Source organism: Propithecus coquereli, unplaced genomic scaffold (assembly GCF_000956105.1).
Source record: "Propithecus coquereli isolate 6110/MARCELLA unplaced genomic scaffold, Pcoq_1.0 Scaffold9, whole genome shotgun sequence".
NCBI lineage: Eukaryota > Metazoa > Chordata > Mammalia > Primates > Indriidae > Propithecus > Propithecus coquereli.
The window spans coordinates 13215550-13234326 of NW_012155284.1; the positions used below are offsets into that span (position 1 = coordinate 13215550).

Sequence of the window (18777 nt, forward strand, 5' to 3'; positions counted from 1 at the left end):
ATACACATAATGATATATCTTGGGGATGGGACCCAAGTCCAAACAAGAAATTCACTTATGTTTCATATACACCTTATACACATAGTCTGAAGGTATATTTATACAATATTTTTAATAATTTTGTGCACCTGTCACATGATGTCAGATGTGGGATTTTCCACTTGTGGCATCGTGTCAGTGCTTAAAAAGTTTCAGATTTGGAGCGTTTTGAATTTTGGGTGCTCAACCTTACTTGGATATACACATATGAATTCAATTTCACACAGTGAATAAATGATACCCATGCACTCAACTCAGTAAAATTTAAATGACCTAAAATCTTTTTAAATTTTATTTTACATATTGCTTAATCACAATAAGTATTGAGAGCAAAGCTGTTTGTTAATTGTCATGTAAACTTTAAATGACATTTTCTTGAAGCAATCAGGCAAATCTATATCAAAGCAGGCATAAATCAAGAGTTTTAGAAGTTTTAATGTAAACTTCTATTAATATATCTGTTAACTTTTAGGCTTTCTTAATTTTTTAGTTTTTATGATTTACTGTCCTCTAAGGATGTAAAAATAAACAACATAGCAAGGTGATGTTGGTACAATATAATTTCACAGACACAATAGTAAACATTTACAATCATTCTTGAAGGTGCTTTATCACAAGGACCAGCCTCCTCCCCCCAAGAAAAGAACTGGCAGACCAAATTTATAAAAAATGATTGCACTTAGCAGTAAAACTATTGAACTTAAGCCATCAAATCAAAGGCCATTTTCCAAAATATAGGTAACAGAAACCACTTACAGGATAAAGCAAAACATCAAATATTTACAGTTAAAAAAAACACACACACACAGGGAAAATGACCATTGGCAAATAATTGTAGAATAGAATGTGTTCAAAGAAAACCAACTAGTAACTATAACCATATGTCCTAGTAACCAGTAAGGATGCTAGGTCATATATAAGGATGTATATACATACATAAACACACATCTCAAATATTGAAAGTGCCTTTAAATTTTCTTCCCATTTTTTGCTTTCCAAGAAAAATAAATTTTCGAAGATACAATGAATGGCAAGAAACATGGTTATATGTCTTGTCTTTATAGTTTATCCTTAATCAAACTAAACAGAAAACCTTAAAGAGGAAGCAAAAAACCACCTAACTTTGTAGTTGACAAGTTGGGCTGAATACCAACTGAAGTTTCTTCTTATTATAATTACTGCTTTATAAATTCAGGAATATAAAGAAAATCTAAAAATTCTGAGCATATTTTGGTGGTCTCTTCAAAGGGATATGAGAATTTTATATCTTAAAAAACTTAAAGATTCAGTTAAGATTAAATTCTATTTCCAAAATCATAAAAATAATCAGTTCACTCCAAGTTATTCCTTCTAAGAATTATCAGACACGACCAAGGCCAAAACATACAAGTTACTTAAATAATATTTTATCCACTAACATTAAGGGGAGAGGAAAACTTTGTTAGAACACCACCAAATAAAAGTATACAATTAGCCTGAGAAGATAAATTGTTTCCTGGTTGCTACCAGCAAGCTCCAAAGGGGGAAGAGTAATGGATATCTTGTGTCTGTATCTGAAGTGTCGGCCACTAATAAAAAATACCAAGACCTAGATTTAAGAGTAGGTTAGAGCTTCCTATGTATTTTCATTGGCTAAACATACCTAAGTGAAAAAAAGAATGTGGACATAAAAGCATGCATCTGTAATTGTCCTAGACCTCAGGACTTTACAAAAGCATCACTTAAATCAAACTGTTCGAACCTTCTGGGGACCTTGCCTGGGTTTATGCAAAGTACAGAAAATGAGAAAAACGGCAGGGAGCTAGGCCTGCCCGGCACAGACTATCGCAGCTGGGGACTGCCAACTGCATGATGGGAAAACCAAGGCAAGTTCCTACAATTCGGCTCTGCCTAAAAGGGGCAAGTTCCCCTGTAACAGATTCGCCCCAAGCTCTGGAAGGACACTGTAAATGTGGTAATGAAGGTAGTTTTAATTTTTACAAAGGACTGAAGGAAACTTTTTGTATGAAGATAAACAAGAAAACATTCTTATTCATACCCAACAATGATGTTTATGCCACAAGTATACGTGTTTCTCTGGCCAGAAGAGAAATTTCTCTGAAATTCGATAATTTTTCATCTACTATATAGTCCATTCACATGACCTTTGAAACCCTAAGTTTATTTTCTAATTGCCGTGAAGCAATATGCCAAGTCTCTCATACAGAAGTGAAATTAAGTGAGGGGTTTCAATGTAAATAGCTTTGGATATCAATTCTATCCTTTTCAGGGAATGCCTAGGAGGGAATGAAAAACACAGGACTAGGCTGGTCCGAAGGTAGTGAGTTACCTCACTTGATTGTTCACAGTCAGGTACAGATTGAACTTCTTGTTCTACTACTTTCCCCCCTCCTCACCACTGCACTTGACTAGTCTTAAAAAAAAAAAAGAAAGAAAAGAAAGAAAAACACAGGACTAAACTGGTAATTATGATAATATCTTGGAGCAGAATTACAGAATTAAGAAAGGATACTCTCACAGAGGCTGAATACAGAGTTTCTCTTGTCTAACTCTTCTGTTCAAAGGTGCATGACTTAAGAAGCATAATTTTCAAGGTATTCTCGCCAATAGTAATATGTATAATATTTCCAGCATTTTCTGGAAGCTGATTTGATGAAAAGCCAACAGCAGAATTAGATTACTTGATGATACATCATGATAGATCGAATACATAGGCACGCATACCTACGTGTTTTCTGGCTTCCTCCCTCCCTTCCATAGTTACTGAGGAACCGACAAACACCAGGCACCGAGCTAGGGACCAGGGAGCTGGAGATGACTCCTGTTGCCCAGAGCCCACTGTCTGCTGGTGAAGTGAGACCCACAGAGGTCATTACAATGCTTTGTGGCTAAACACACTGAGAGGGAGGGCACAGCCACAGGCCACGTTATGGTTTTTACCTATAGGCAGAATGGAGCCACTGAAGAGTGTTAGATATTCTTGCTGCCACATGGAAGTGTGGATTTGAGGAGTTAGGACTGGAGGGAGGCAGACCGGTGACAATGAGGGTCTGAGCTAGGTAGTGGTTATAGAATAGGAGGAAAGAGTTGCAGAAATATTGAGGAAGTAAACTGTGAAGTTCTAGCAGCAGTTGCATGTTGAAGGGAAGGAAGGAGTCTAGTATGACTCAGAGTTCTAGCAGGTGATCGGACAGATGGTGGTGCCAAGGACGGAGCAAAGAATGCAGGAGAGGCAGATGTGGTTGAGGAAATGCTACGTCTAGTTTTAGACAGGTGGGGTCTGCTATTTTGGCAGGCCATCATCAGGTGGAAAGATATTTAGTAGGCAGGCGGCACATGAACCTGAAATCTGAGAGGGGACTGCTGGCCTGAGATATGGATTGGAAGCCATTAGAGTCCGTAGGACTTTAGACAGCCGACAAGGTCACCAGGAGAGAGGGGGAGCAGTGGATCCAAGATGAGATCGTGGGAAAACTTATAGAAAACATGAGTGGGAGGAGAAACCCTTGGAAGAGGCAGACAAGAAATGGTCAGAGGGGTACCAAGGATAAGAGAATATATTAAAAGGGGGAGGAGTGCAATAATGTTCCAATAAAGTGCCCAGTGGATATGACAGTAAGAAGAACATCAGTGAGTTTAATGAGGGGGGTCAGAAGCCACTCATTCAACAAATATTGGAGTCACACACCATCCTAGGTGAACAAAGCAGACGTAGTCCACAGAGACTTTATATGCAAGGATAGTGCTCCTCAGAGTGTGGTCCACAGACTAGCGCCGATCCACAAACCGTTTGATATCAGAATGCGGTAAGTATAATTATGGAGCGTAAGCATTTAGTGACTTTTATAACAAGTTTATATCGCCAGGACACCCAAGTAAATGATTATTTTCCTCTAAAATTCATGTTATTTTAGTTTACGGGAGAGAACGGGTCTATACCAAATTAGAAATTAATAAAAAAAAAAAAAACCCTAAAACAATGTGTTCACTCCCAAAGACAGTGTGAGAGGCACTGCTTTAGTAGGTTGCAATGTGAGAAATGGGGACAGAGAACAGAAAGTTTGGACGGGAAAAGGAAGGAAAATAGGGGCTGCTGGCCAGAGTGGGATCTTCTTATCTTGCTATAACTAAATTCCGGAGGGACAAGGAGAGGTAGATTTCTTGAAAATTAGGATGCTAGTATTTTCCTTTAGTTCTATGCAATTATTTATATATTCATGCTTAGGAAAACCACCTATGATTATGTTTACATGGGCACAAGTTATGCCCTATGAGATACAGAAATACAATATATCCAAATACAGAGGCTACACGGGTTTTGCTTGTTGGCTGCGGCTGGTCAATTTCAGTGAGAAGCACATTATTAGGCACTCATTTCATTCCCCCATACGCACTCCCTTCCTGTCCTGGGTGTTATCTGGAGCTAGGCATGCAAGTGTTAGGCCCAGACAGGTCCTGTGTTTATCTGTCATTTTGAAATCGGATATTTTGTTAGAAGAAGAACTGACGTTAACGAAAATATGTTGCCATTTACTACCCAACACCACATGCAGGTTAATTAATAGAACACACAGCCTGGAAGAAGCCAGCAATTTTCCATTTAGTTTTTTCAGACATTAGAACTAGATAGCATCATCAAATAACACACATACGCTTGGGCAATTTATAACTTTATGGTTAAGGGAGGAAAAAAAAAATCACAGCTTCAAAATCCTTCCCAATCCACTTATCCTAGAGTCATAGACCATCAGGTCCCAAGGTTCCTGTAAAGGTTATGACATTAATTTTCTATTACTATAAGTAATGACCAGAATCAATTTATAGCAAGTAGCAATCAGGTAGGTGTTTTTGCTTTTTCGTTACTTTCCTGGAATGTGAACTCTATTTCATGGTTATAACTTGTAAGCAAATGATTTAAAAAAAAAATTCTTTTCTTCGGGGGAAAAGTGAAACAAATCAGGAAACTTTATATGGTGTGCGGTTCTTACCTCCTGTAGCAATTTATCTAATTTGTGCTGTAATTCAAGGAAGTATCGTGAGGTGATGAGACCCTGGTGGGATTTATCCAAGCAATCTCGAGCCAGTTCAATAATCTGATGGTGAGTGAAACTAAGCACTCCATCTGCTAGGGGAAGAACGTTGTCAGGAGAGTAGCTGGTGATAATTTCTTTTAGACGTTCTTCCATCTGAGCTGTAGCCTATTTAGAGAAGACACACATGCAGATATGATACAAGGAAACACACATATGAACAATTCAACCACCTCCTTTATCTAACATTTTCAGAGACCTTTACAAGTTGTTAAATAGAATTCTAGAAATTATATTAAAAAGAATCCTCAAATCCGTGTGATAGAATAAGGTGCATACATGTCATTATACATTTGTCCAAAGCTATTCAATGTACAACGCCAAGAGTGAATCCCAATGTGACTGTGAACTGTGGGTGATAATGATGTGTCAATGTGGGTTCATCAACTGCAACCAACGTACCCCTCTGCGGGGGGTGGGGGGGAGATTCTGACAGTGAGGGAGGCTGTGCCTGTGTGGAGCAAAGGGTATAGGGGAAATTTCGGTACCTTCCACTCGATTTTGCTGTAAAGCTACAAGTGCTCTGAAAGATAAAGTTTACTTAAAAAAGCAGCAGCCTCACTATGTGGAATAGAGTTGAGGCACAAAGGGAAAATGAATATTGCAGAGCAATAGTACCCTTTTTCCTACGTCGTATCAAACGTTAAATGGTCCATGTAAGCTGCTTCAAATAACTCCAATGATATCTGTGAATTGCTATGCTTTCCTTTTAGATCTTGGGCTCTTTCAGAGATAGATTGTCAAAAATATCAAATATCTCTTTATGTTTTTACTTAACTCAAAAATCAGGATTGTTGCTAGAGTCCCACAGGATGAGCCAAAAGTTTGTCTTCTTGACTAGGTGTTACTGTGCCAGGAGCCCACATCTTATACCATCCTCACTGTTTTCTCAAAAAGCAGCATCATGTGCAAAAGGCCAACGGGATTCCCTTGATAAAATAAATCTGAAATTTCCTTTCCAACTTTCACTCTCTCTGATCACCTACTGCCTGATCAACACTCCTTGCTTACGTTAATTACACATGCGGGGAGACTTCCTCTTCCTCCTGTCCCCCTCTAACATCCTGCCCTGCATTAACTAGGGACAGTCAGTACCTGCTTCCCTAGTGAGCAAGTGACATGTGATAAATAGCTAAAACAGCTGCAATCAATGACATCAATGTTGGGTTCATTACAAACAATAAATACTCTAGTCCTGATTTATGAAACCAAAGATTTCCTTTTGTTCTCTTGCTTAAGGCGAGAAAGGTAGTGAGGGAGAACACAGAGAGGTCGCCCTCTCCAAAGTCTGGGGAGACACTTCGGCGGGAAAGACGGGGAAACGAGGTGAGGTCAGGGCACCATGGTGAAGCAGTTCCTTGCAGCCAGGGGTTTGGCAACAACTCTTCGCAAATCGCTCTCTGGCTCAATTCAAATTCCTTCTACCCGTCTAACTGGGGAATGCTGCAACTGTGCCTTCCCTTCTGAATTGATAAGCGTTGAAGTACAATGGCTGAAGAAATGGGAAATCACAGAAGAGAAAAATGAGGTGTAAAAGTAAAAAGAAACACAAAGGCCAACTTTCATGACACACCAATCCAGGCTTTTGAGGGAGAACAGCAGTCTCTGCTTGACAAGACAGCAGCAGCCCAGAACGTGGGCACGAGGAACACAAAGTCTCCAGGCCTTTCAAAGCAGACGGTCCCCACAGCACCCTACCAAGCCACCCAGTGTGTGGCCGCACCAGCTAAACTCACTCTAAAGCCAGTTCACAGTACAGAGAGTGGCTAGTTCTCAGCAGTTGTTAGCTTACATTTTTTTTTTTTAGTTATTTTATCTTTCTAAGAAGGCTATGGTGCTGTTTTATGCAACTCATTACTTCCCATAACAAAACCACCTTACAGACTCTAGACCTATGTTGCCTGTTCGTTTAGACGCCAGGCATCTTAAATTCAATTCATTACCTTTGGGAACCTTTCTTTGTAGACATGGTTCATCATAATTATTTCATGGTCACAGCAGGCGGGAGAACGTCCAGGGCTGCAAGCAAAGCAAATTACCCTTTTAAACTTGCCACAGCATGAAATGAAAATAAGCTTTTTATTTATAAACAATCAGTTGCATCAAAAACACTACACAACCTTTGTAAGAAAAGTATACTAGGTAATAAACTACAAAATCAGTCATTAGTACACATGCACACATATGTACCCATAAACACAAAGACACTCTGAATAGGATTAAGAAAGCTCAAGAAGGGGAATGCCACAAAATAATTATAGTTACAATACAGCAACATTTCAGAAAATGTTCTTAAATTGAGATTATATTTTGCATGTAATATGAGCTTGTGTAAACTCTGGAAACCAATTAATGAACTGCAATATAAAACAAAATAGGGTAGCTACAAACAGTAACATCTAAGACACATTTAACAGTGTAATTTCACACTTTTATCATACACCTGCGCTCTGCCACATACCACTGAAGAGGTCTGGGTGTCTTCCGTGGCACAGGTGTTATAATTGAAATCCATTTTCCAGCCTGGCAAATATTTATTTGGGATGCTGAGGTGGGCATTATGTATAATATGAAGCAAAGGCATACAACTGTTGTGTGTTTTTCTTTATTTATTTCAATAGTAGATTCATATTCCTTCCTAGTGGTATACAGTTGTGCAACTTTAGTGTATTTATATTCCTGGGTAGATTCGGCTTGCACCAGATATCTTATGATTTCCTTTAATAAAAGGAAAAATGGTACCCATGTGGTAAAACAGTGACTGTCGATGAAGTAGTAACTGGTCTTTCATTCCATATCTCAGAATATCCTAACTCATCCCACAGTCATCCAGTGTGGCTATATTTAGTATTAGTTTATAATACTAAATGAAGAAGAATGGCACAAAGAGAAAACCCTTCTTGGTAAACTTTGACATTCAACTGAACACCTAACAAACAAGATTGCCTTGAAATTTCCAATGACTAGAAGTTTTCGTAGGTAGTCACCCTAAGGCCATTGTGATTCCTCTATTGCAGCAATTAGCAAATTGTGAGAATTTAAAAGAAAACTAATAAGATTCATTTCAAAGGTAATCAACAATATCCATGCATCGGTGGAAAAATTACGCTATATTTATAGTAGTTCACAAATCAATTAACACATATATGAATTAGAGGACCAGAAGTCTTCAGTCAAAATGGTTGAAAACAGATAATTCAACTAAGTAAAGGTTTTCAGCTAAGTCGACACACCTCAGACTTCGGGAACGGGGGCGCATGGGTGTGTTCCTGCATCTGTTCTCAGTGGCGATGCTTTCGGTGGTACAAAAATGTTTCGATAAGAAGTGTAATTCATCTGGCGTTGGTTGATATGGTAACTGATGCAACTTCTCCTGGGAGGAACAGGATGACTGAAACAAACCAAAGTGAGATTATATGACTACCTCAAAAGGAAATTCTTCAAATGAATAATAGGAGTTCAATGTGCAGAACATGGGTGATACCACCATTTTATATCGTTTCCTTTTCATGTTATAATTACAAGAACTACTACCTAAATATGTATGTTGATGCTCTGAGAGGTCAAAATGCCTTCCATATTTAAGCCCATTTGTTCATAAAACAATTTCCCAAAATACAGTTTCCTCTTGGGAGAAAAGCCAGGCTCTGAAAATGGATAGGACCCAGTCAAAGTCAAAACAAGAAAGCAGCCACTGGAGTGAGACTTAAGTTCATTACATCACAGATGAGCTCTCAACTGAGTATGGTCATGCCTATCTACCGCTGCTTATAATCAAATGCTGTAACTTTTAGATAAGTAACATAATTGAATTATATGGTGTGAAATCAAAAATAGGGTAGTGACACCTCTTTTTATAATGCGTGCTGCCTTTTGATGCAATTGCCATCAATTATGTGCCATGGGTAAAAAGACGGAGGGATGAAGATGAAAATCATCACTCAACACTTGGAACAAGATAAGGGAGAAAAGGTGAACAGCTAAATAACACTGCTTTTAATCAATCTGAGCCATATAACTATAAAGCAAAGAAATTATTTGTTGTTTTCATTTTTAGTAGGAGGTAAACTCTGTGAGCAATTCTAATAAAAGAGATGGAGAAATTTTTGAGTATGTGGAAATATGGTTAGAATAAGCATATTTGGAAAGATAGCACTCACTTGAAAATGTCAGTTCTTGCAGGATTTTTGTTTTTAAAAAAATCTGTCATTACATTGCAAGCATCCTTCGTAAATACCAAAGCACTGAAACCCAGCAGCACTGGAAATTAATGACTAAAGCTTACAAAGATCCCTACAATTGGAAATTATAAAACGCCTTAGTACACACTGTGTGACAAAGAAGGATTTTATAATGTAATGAGATTATTTTATAAACCATAGAAATGAGAAGACTACTAAAAAGACTTATGAGATAAACCAAAGCTCGATTCAGAAAGTATGGGCAGTCTTAAAACACTTTCACCAAGAAAAAAGAAATAAAACATATGAACCAAGCCAATTCAAGAAATCAGGAAAAGAATAATAAAATCAATGCAAGCAGGAGAGAGCAGCTGTGGTGATAAAAACAAAGATAAAGAAATTAGCAAAAAGAAAAACAGAATTAAGAATCTATACATGTCTCAAAGGTAAATCAATGTCCACAATCTTGTAGCCAAGATTTCAAAACCCACAAACCCAGAAGTTTGTTCATGAGTTTACAGTAATCTCTTTCGGTGGCAAAGCACCAACTGAACTGATGAGAAGCTATTTAAAATATTTATTTAATCCAGTTGGTGTGAATGTTGATTCAGGTTGCTGTAGAAATATTAATATATTTGATTATGAGCTGCTGGTCCAGTTGCTGCTGGGCTATTATGTGCAGTACAGGGATCATGTTACCTTTCTAAAGGTGAAAATTAATTCCAAACACACCAGGCTCAAGAGTTTCACCTAAAATATTACGGATCTGTACTTGCATGGGAAGATTATCAACTAATTTCAGAGAGGTGTCTTTCTGTAGAGGAAGTGAAGAGAAAGACACTGGTGCAGAGAGGGGCTTCGGTGGTATCGTCAACATTTATTAAATGAAATAAAAATTTGTTTTTAAAAACAGCTGTAGCAAATATAACAAAATGTTGGCCGCGCGAGGTGGCTCACGCCTGTAATCCTAGCACTCTGGGAGGCTGAGGTGGGAGGATGGTTTGAGCTCAGGAGTTCGAGACCAGCCTGAGCAAGAGCAAGACCACATCTCTACTAAAAATAGAAAGAAATTGGCCAAACAACTAAAAATATACAGAAAAAATTAGCCGGGCATGGTGGCACATGCCTGTAGTCCCAGCTACTCGGGAGGCTGAGGCAGAAGGATTGCTAGAGCCCAGGAGTTTGAGGTTGCTGTGAGCTGGGATGACACCACGGCACTCTAGCCCTGGGCAACACAGTAAGACTCTGTCTCAAAAAAAAAAAAAAAATGTTAACATCTGTTAAGTCTAAGGAAAATTTTGTGATTATATCATAAACATAACCAGATAACATAAGGAATGTGGGCCATGTTTAGTGATTTCGAGTATGATGAGCTGAAGGATGTAGTGGGACAAGTTAAGTGTTTTAACCTTGACACTATTAAAGAGAGGAGGCAAGGAGCTTATCGGGGGAGGGAACCCCTTTCATCTCAGTTGGAATAAGGGAGGTGTAAATGGAAACAGGTCCAGACCCAGGGGACACCAGGATGAGCCTAGGGCACTGGGCACAACTGTGCGTGGACGGCAAAATGACCTGGGGGTGATTCGAAAGGTACTAAATAGGGCCCAGAAGGCGAGTCATGTGGGACAACAGAGAAGTACAGGTCCATTTTCAGCAGAGATGAGGGAGTCAGGGGACAGCCTGAAAGGCAGTGAGGACAGCTGCCAGGAGGACAGAGGAACGTGAGTGCTGTCTCCAAGAACTCATACAGTTATTGAAGAGACACCTCCAAGAGTCAAGACGTCCTTGGAATACCACTTTCAGAAGGGTTTTGAGAACTAGTTTGTGAGTTTTTCAATAAACTGAGTCTCATTACTTTGTATTTCCAGCAGGTTCTCTAAGTGTGGTGCTAATAAGTCTCATCACCCTACTAGTTTGCATATGACTTTCGACTGTATCATAAATCAAACTGACTTCCAAAGAATGAAGCCTTGTACAAAAACTGTGCTGCCAGTTTCCAAGGCAATGAGAATACCAAAAACATGTTCTGGGTAATATCATTAAAATAAGCACTTAGTCTCTCAAGATAAGCATTTTGCAAAAGCATAGCATCCACATGCATGCATAAGTTTCCACTTGTTATTTATTAAAAGTAGTATCATTTTATAGTCATATTTCATATTTATGGTATTTATATTTTTATTTCCATTCTTTCACTCAGTAGAAAATAAAATAATTTATCTGGTAAGAAATACGGGATACTATCTTTCTACTGCTGCAATTCCATATTACTTATTTCAAAATTAAAAATTATTATCTAAATATTACCTTGGAAAAGCCCCATAAATTAATTTTAATTGCAAAATTTGACATTAAAAGAAGTTGCAATACTAAATATTCTCTGGGAAGATTGATTAACTTCATATGACCAAATCTTTCTAATTTCAGAGTATAGCATTTTTAACATTTAGCAATTTTGCAGTTTCCATAATATACAAAGGATAAAGATATATTAATGTCTACATTTCAGCATAAGCAGTTCTGGCATTCAGCTAACAACACAATTATCTGTAAAATTTAAAACATATTTTCAAAATGATTATAATTTTATTTGTACATATCCTATATTTTTATTTGAAAAATAACATTTCCGATTGACTAAACTGACTAACAATTAACCAAGAAAAATGAGAATCTATGAGTGATTCAGATTAGACTTAGAAAAGAAGAAACTCCAAGTACTGAGCAGTTTGGCACCATTTTTGCCCTAATATTTAAAAAACAAGAAGAAAAAACACAAAGAAATTGAGGAAAATGAGAAGTACTTTTTCTATAATAGTTTTCACTCATCGCTTTTTATCAACAACCAGTAAGGACAAAAGAAAGCTGAATTTTCACCCTACAGCACCTCCAGTCCATGAGCAGTTCTTTCTGTCAGGCAAAAATAATAATTTTGGAAGCTAAAATTTCTTTCTGAAGGAAAAAATAGGAATATTGACATCCATAATTATATGATACCACCTTCTTCAATAAAATAAACACTTAAGAGAAAAGCTGTTAGAAACACAGCATACGTGTGTATGACTAAAAATTGTCACGTGAGTCTTCTTCTGTAGGCCCATATGGAAGTTAGAGACAGCAATGCTTCGTGTGACTAATGGCAAGGTCAGGCTTATTAATTACAAGGTTTAAGAAATGCCATGTAAATTCCTTAAAAAGAGCTGAGAGACTGGGGCCTAGACCACTTACTGTAATCTTACTGATGGAACAGGGAATGGTAAATAGTCTCTCAGTTAATTCTCTGTATCTCACATTTCTGATCCATAAAATGAGGAAAACAACGGCAATTACAGCATAGGGTATGTTGCTATGATGAAATGAGCCGATCCATTTTAATTAGACTCGTGCCTACCATATAAGAACCTGTAAAAATAATTTTAAAAATTATTGGTACGAAATGGGATCAGATTGTATGTAGCACACCCTTTCTTTATCAAGTCACTTTCAAAAGACTTACTAATTAATTAGAGATGGAAAGAAGAAAGATTCTGTATCCTTCTTTATTTTTCTTGCAAAAGAGAGATTTCTGTAACCAAGCTATAACAAAACGTGACTGAAGGCAACATAAGGTGATATAATTGAAATACGAAAAAGACTTTGAAGTTAGGAGACACATCTAAAATATGGGCCAATAACCAATGATGGTTACTGCCATAATAATCAGAAATGACTTCACCATTATTTAGTGACAACTTTAATCCCTGGTGCCATTCAGGATTTTTAGGCATCCTTTACTGATGTGAGGTCAATATGCCACTGAAATTACTCAAGGTTGTTAGGATGTTTCTAAATGGACGATAAATTCATGTATCACAACAAAATGGAAGAATGGATAGAAAAATAAATTACCTCTGCTCAATAAAATACTGTAAGGAGATGGTAACAATAATCCAACAGATTTTAACAACTCGGTTTTAAAGGTGCTCCAGAAAACCCACATCATATTATACTTGGAATTCTGGAAACACATAATATAAGGCAGTGGTGATTATCAGAGTTTATGTCATTATAGTTTCTTGTCAATTCAAGTATTATTAAGTGGCTGAATCTATGTACTTAACTCAGTGCTGGGAGCTGTGAAAAATACAATAGATGGATATCCCTAAACAATGAATCAGAGATTTTGACAAAATGAGGAAGGAAATGAATCAGAAGGGCCTCTAGAGCCAGAGGTCCACATTCCTGGCGGGTACAAGGGCTGGTTCACCTCATTTATTGAAGGCCTACGACATATTGGACCTTTCTAAATGAACCTGGTTTCTAAAGCCCTGCAGATACAGGTATCCGATCCCACAACATCACTAATTTAAACCAAAAAGCATATATCTAACCTACTGAATTGTTTCCAGTAATTGCTAGGCCCCTTGTAGAAATGTTATAGTCTGGGGCAAGAGTATCATACCTTTTTCCTCTATCCTATTTTCATTTCTTAACCTTTTAAGTTGTTTTAATCTCTCCTTAAAAGAAAGTTCTTACCTAGGAGGCACAGATAATTTAAGGCTTGCCATTTTCTTTTCTTTGAAGGAGAGAGAAAACAAAACAAACCAATCCTCTGTCTAAGCCACACAAGAAAAAAGACCCAGTCCATCAAAGTTTAATGGCATTTTCAGCACTAATATCACTGGCATGGAACCAAAGGAATAAAACCAGATTGTGTTTTTTTTCCCCCAAACTACACCAAATGGTATTAAAATGAAAGCTCCCAATCTCCTCTAAACTTGCAATCCTGGAACTTACTCAGCTTATGTACCACAGTTTAAAAGCTTGCAGCAAAAGTATGGCCTTTTTATGTTTCTCAGGCCAGCATTTGATGCATAACTTACTACGAGCGGCAGACACGCAGAATTTATCTTCTCTTCCCTACCAGGAAACACCCGGAGAAAACACTGCCTGCGTAATAGCTCTGTGGTTGTGAGGGAGAGAAAAAATGTCAGGCACTTACAGAGACTGTAGAGCTGGGTGTGTTTGTCCCATAGCCAGAGGAGGGGAGAGAGGCCAGTGACCAGCGGCGTCCATCCGTCCTATTGGGAAAGTGAGTTTAGCTTAGGCCAACACTGGAGTACTGTTACACGGGTTTCCCCAAGGAAACCGAATATTTTAAGTCAAACACTGACACAAACAGAGTCTGTGAGGATGTGGAAACGTTCGGCAAGGGTCAGGGTAAACAAACATTATACAGCAGGTTGATTTTTATTTAAACTGAATCAATACATCCAAACAAGTAGAAAGTGAATGGGTTGATCCATATTATTGATCTCTCACTAATACACGTTGACAAAATGAATACCAGGGATAATTACAATGGCCAGACTCAGCAGATTCAAATGAATAAAAACGGAAAGGGAGGAGGAAAAACACCCTCATCTGGAAACTCATACTCAGAGCCAACGATCTGCAGAAGGGCCTGAATTCCAGCATGGCACAAGAGTCTATGGTGACTTTTATAGCATCCTAAGCACTTTCTGCTTATTATTTTCCAGGAAACAGTTCTGCTCATCGTGCCTAGGGAAGAAGGGATCATTTGGCTCATGGCTGGCTTAAGCCTGAAGTGGCCAATAACTTCAGTATTAAGAAAGTGGTTGATCTATGCTCAGAATGTCTTAAGAGTTATTGCCCTCTGACATGACCTGGCTTCATGAAGTATTACAGCAAAAGCCTCTCGCAGAGTTTTTTTTTTAGCATGCAGCCCAGCTCTGGCCAGTGACAGTGGGGGCAGAATGAGAAATTCTCCACTAGTGATAGAACTTAAGGCAAAGAGTAAAGTTGTCTGCCCCAGTTTTAGAGGCAAAGCTGTCAGCAGCCATGAAGAGAGTAGTTTTATCTTCAAATAATGATAGGATGTGTAGCTTCTGAGTTGGACTCTGGTTATGAATTAGGGTCCTTATGAGGGTCTCAGATGAGTTAATACAGTAGTAGAGACAATACTACTACAAAGGCAAGAGGACACCAGAAAGCAAATTTTATGAAATCTCTGGCATTCCAGAACTATTACTTTACTAGCCACTTTGGGTAAGACTGGGCCTTAAAAGTCATTCAACATTGTGAAAACAAATACGGGCAAATTTGCCAAGGGGCAAAACAGGAAAAGCACACTTTATAAAGAGGAATACTGCATTCTTAGATGCAGTAATATACACGGACATTTTGTAATTCGTGATTACATTAATTTACCAAGTAAGAGACACGAGTGGACAAAATTTATCAAGAGACACATTCACAATCAGTTGAAGTTAGAGAATTCAACAGCATTAGACTTAAATTTGAGAAAGGTCACAGTTAGATGTTTAAGTAAAAAATCAACATTTTGGCCTAAATTTACATTCAAGGGAAAATAAAATCATAGGCTGTCATGGCTGTTACCTTCAATAAATGCAAATGGTCCACAACGACAAAATGGCAAAATTTAAGTGAACAAATCACAGAACTACTACAATGTCAAGATATTAGTAAAAATTTACCTTTCATTTCTGTACCATGATTGGAGTACAATTGAATCAAGTATTTAAAAAAAAAAAAAAAAGGAAGCAAAATAAGATGTATGTAAATATACCAGATACAAGAAATTGGGAGAACTAAGTTACGTGTTCTCTAAAAATATTTTTAAATAATTAAAATGTTAAAAATTTAAGAAGAAAATAATTATAATAACAAGCTTAAAAAGATATCTATTAAATGGCCACAGGTTGATCCTATTTTATTTGGCTACTTATTAAAGAGTTAAAAATACACGCCTGTACTTTATATTTTAAACACCTCTAATTTAAAAATATAAGAAAAAGAAATGATTTTAAAAGAATTATTCAGTCCATTTAATAGCAATTATCAGAAACTAGTCTCTGGAAAAGAGTGAGGGACACAATTTCCCCCATCATGATTTTGTTTTGTGATTCATTAATTCTCCTTTCCCTCAGGTATCAATGAACATATTTCAGATGAATGAACAATTCCAAGAGGAGACATGTTCTTATTAGTTCTGAAGCATAAATCACATTTGCTTGCTCCGGAAAACACACAACTAGAAAGATGTTTAAACAAGAATGTGCTCAGTACTCTGTACAGCCACGGACCAGAAATAATTTACGTCTCATAAAGTTCCCTAAGTTGTCTGTGTCTATTTACTCAAATGGAGCACAAAGGACCATTGCATTTTCATTACCATGACAACCGCACATCACAAGTTCCTATATATGCTATATGCAGTACTTAAGAGACAGCATGTCCTTTTTTCAAGAAAGCTATCACACAAATGCAATTTGGGTCCTACTAACAATGTTGTCTTTTCTTTGCAGTAGCTACCAATAAAATGTTATCTGAAGACAAGTCTACATTCTTGCCAATGCAACAAGGCTTTTTTGAAAAGAGTCTTTTCCTTGTGGGTGGCAATCTCAGTGCCACATTAAATGAAAAAGTAAGAAGGAAAAACATCTGATGGGAACACAGAACACAAAGAGATTGGCAAAAAACATCATTTCAACACTACTAGCAAAAATTTATGGATTAATATGGCGTACAACAAAGAAAGAATGAAAAGTTCCAATATCAACCTGGCTATTATAACTGTGTGAAGAGGAATCCGATTTCTTTATTTGTTATAGTCACTGGAGTGATACATTGTGTATTCTAGTTGATGCTGGAATAAGTTGAACTATGCCTATATAATGTAACCAACTAAAATGCACTCCAGAAGGAATTCTGAAAGAGTAACTAGGAGGTTGCTCTGCCTTTCAGTACTCAACAAGTGTCTGATGACCTGAACCCAGCAGGCAAAGCTGTCCTAGTAATCTGCTTGTAGAAATATATTCTGAGATTTAACCTGGTGAATAATAACTAGCCAACAAGGAGAGACCCAAGGCATTTATTCAAGGGCTCTATATTTCCAACGGAAGTATGGAAAAGGTAGGGCACTATTATGACCTTCATCTTACCATCAGGGAAAAAAAAAATATTAAGTAACTCCACAATCAGGTGGATTGTAAATCAATATTACTATTAGCAATGTGAAAATATGTTTCCTTGCTCTAGACAAAATCTACTGTACTACAGTGCTCATTTTAGTCCTTTATTTTAGCTTAAAATTAAAAAAGTAACTTGATAATTTTACTCTCAAATCTGTATTAGAAAATATGGGAAGCAATGCACGTTACCATACTTTCCAGTATACAAATAGATTTTTATATTACAGGGAATGTCTACTAGGGGAGTATTATCATATGGTACAAGAAAGATTAGAAAAGATTAATAAGCCTTTATCCCTGTGCCTAAGACTAATTTCAAAATCAGAGCAATATTTCCTCTACTGGACTAAATTTACAAAACAATAAAATGTGGGAGTCTCCAAAGCCTCCAAAATGCACACCAAATGGAAGGGAATTAACACCCATGAGAGGAATCTCCATGTTTCCTGCATGAAAATCAACTCTAAAATAGAGAGAAAGACCCCAGATGTTAGATAAAAATATACCAATTTGAGTGTTCATAACACAAGGTTCTGTTTACTTGAATAAAAGTTTAAAAAGATGATCACTCATATCCTAATCTAAATTAATACTTTTTGAAGAGTGTGGAGGGAGTTCCATCTGAAAATTCATGAAAATGAACTAGAGGTCTCCTGTGATAATCTCCTGTCATGGTTTATGGTTTATTTGTCAAAAATTAACATGCCTGGGGGTTTGTGTATTTTTTTTTAATAGCACAGAAACCAGATTCATCTGTCCTCTAGTCACCTACTTAATTATTAGATTCTCTTCATTTTTATAAATCTGGCAGGATTAAGACACTATGATTTCTGTCATGTTTAAATGCACGCTATAATGAGATTTCCACTTTTCTTACTACTTACAGTAATTAAATGTATTCCCCCTTTTTAGAGATGTGCTTTAAAGACTGTGGCGGCCACTTATTTATCAATTTTTATAGGATTTTTCCCACTTAAAATAGAAGCACCATTATGAATTAATATTCATTGGGCAAACAAGCTTTCTAGTTAATTTTCACATTTTCTTTAACAGTACTTAAAATAAGGAACTAAAAAAAATGAAAGCTGGGACTGGCGGAAAAAGTCAGGGTGTGGGTCTCTAAGTTCTTTGAAGATAATGTTTTAATCACTCTTGTATCCTCTGGTAGATTATACACAGGCATTTAACATATGATGGGAAATGACTAATGAAAAAACAAACTTTTTCATGAGATTTATAACAGAATCTTAATTATACAAAATTCTGAAAATGCTGCAAACATACCCTTTTCCCCTGGATTTCATAATATAAAATGCATCACATGTTGATAAACTATACCGCAAGTTTTGTGTCAGAATATTTTTTTTTTTTTTTTTTGAGACAGAGTCTCACTCTTTTGTCCTGGCTAGAGTGAGTGCCGTGGCGTTAGCCTAGCTCACAGCAACCTCAAACTCCTGGGCTCAAGCGATCCTC

The 18777-nt window shown here is 37.2% G+C and overlaps 1 protein-coding gene across 1 annotated transcript in view; it reads right to left on the reverse strand.

Annotated features, from left to right (window-relative positions):
* LOC105826521 (microtubule-associated serine/threonine-protein kinase 4-like) overlaps nucleotides 1-18777 on the reverse strand; it is a 167638-nt gene that overhangs the window by 66657 nt on the left and 82204 nt on the right. The window contains exons 4-7 of the mRNA XM_012664501.1: nucleotides 14292-14370; nucleotides 8363-8520; nucleotides 7073-7148; nucleotides 5028-5237 (exon numbers count right to left, since the gene is read on the reverse strand). Of these exons, the coding sequence (XP_012519955.1) occupies nucleotides 5028-5237; nucleotides 7073-7148; nucleotides 8363-8520; nucleotides 14292-14370 (523 nt within the window). The remainder of the gene's footprint in view (nucleotides 1-5027; nucleotides 5238-7072; nucleotides 7149-8362; nucleotides 8521-14291; nucleotides 14371-18777) is intronic.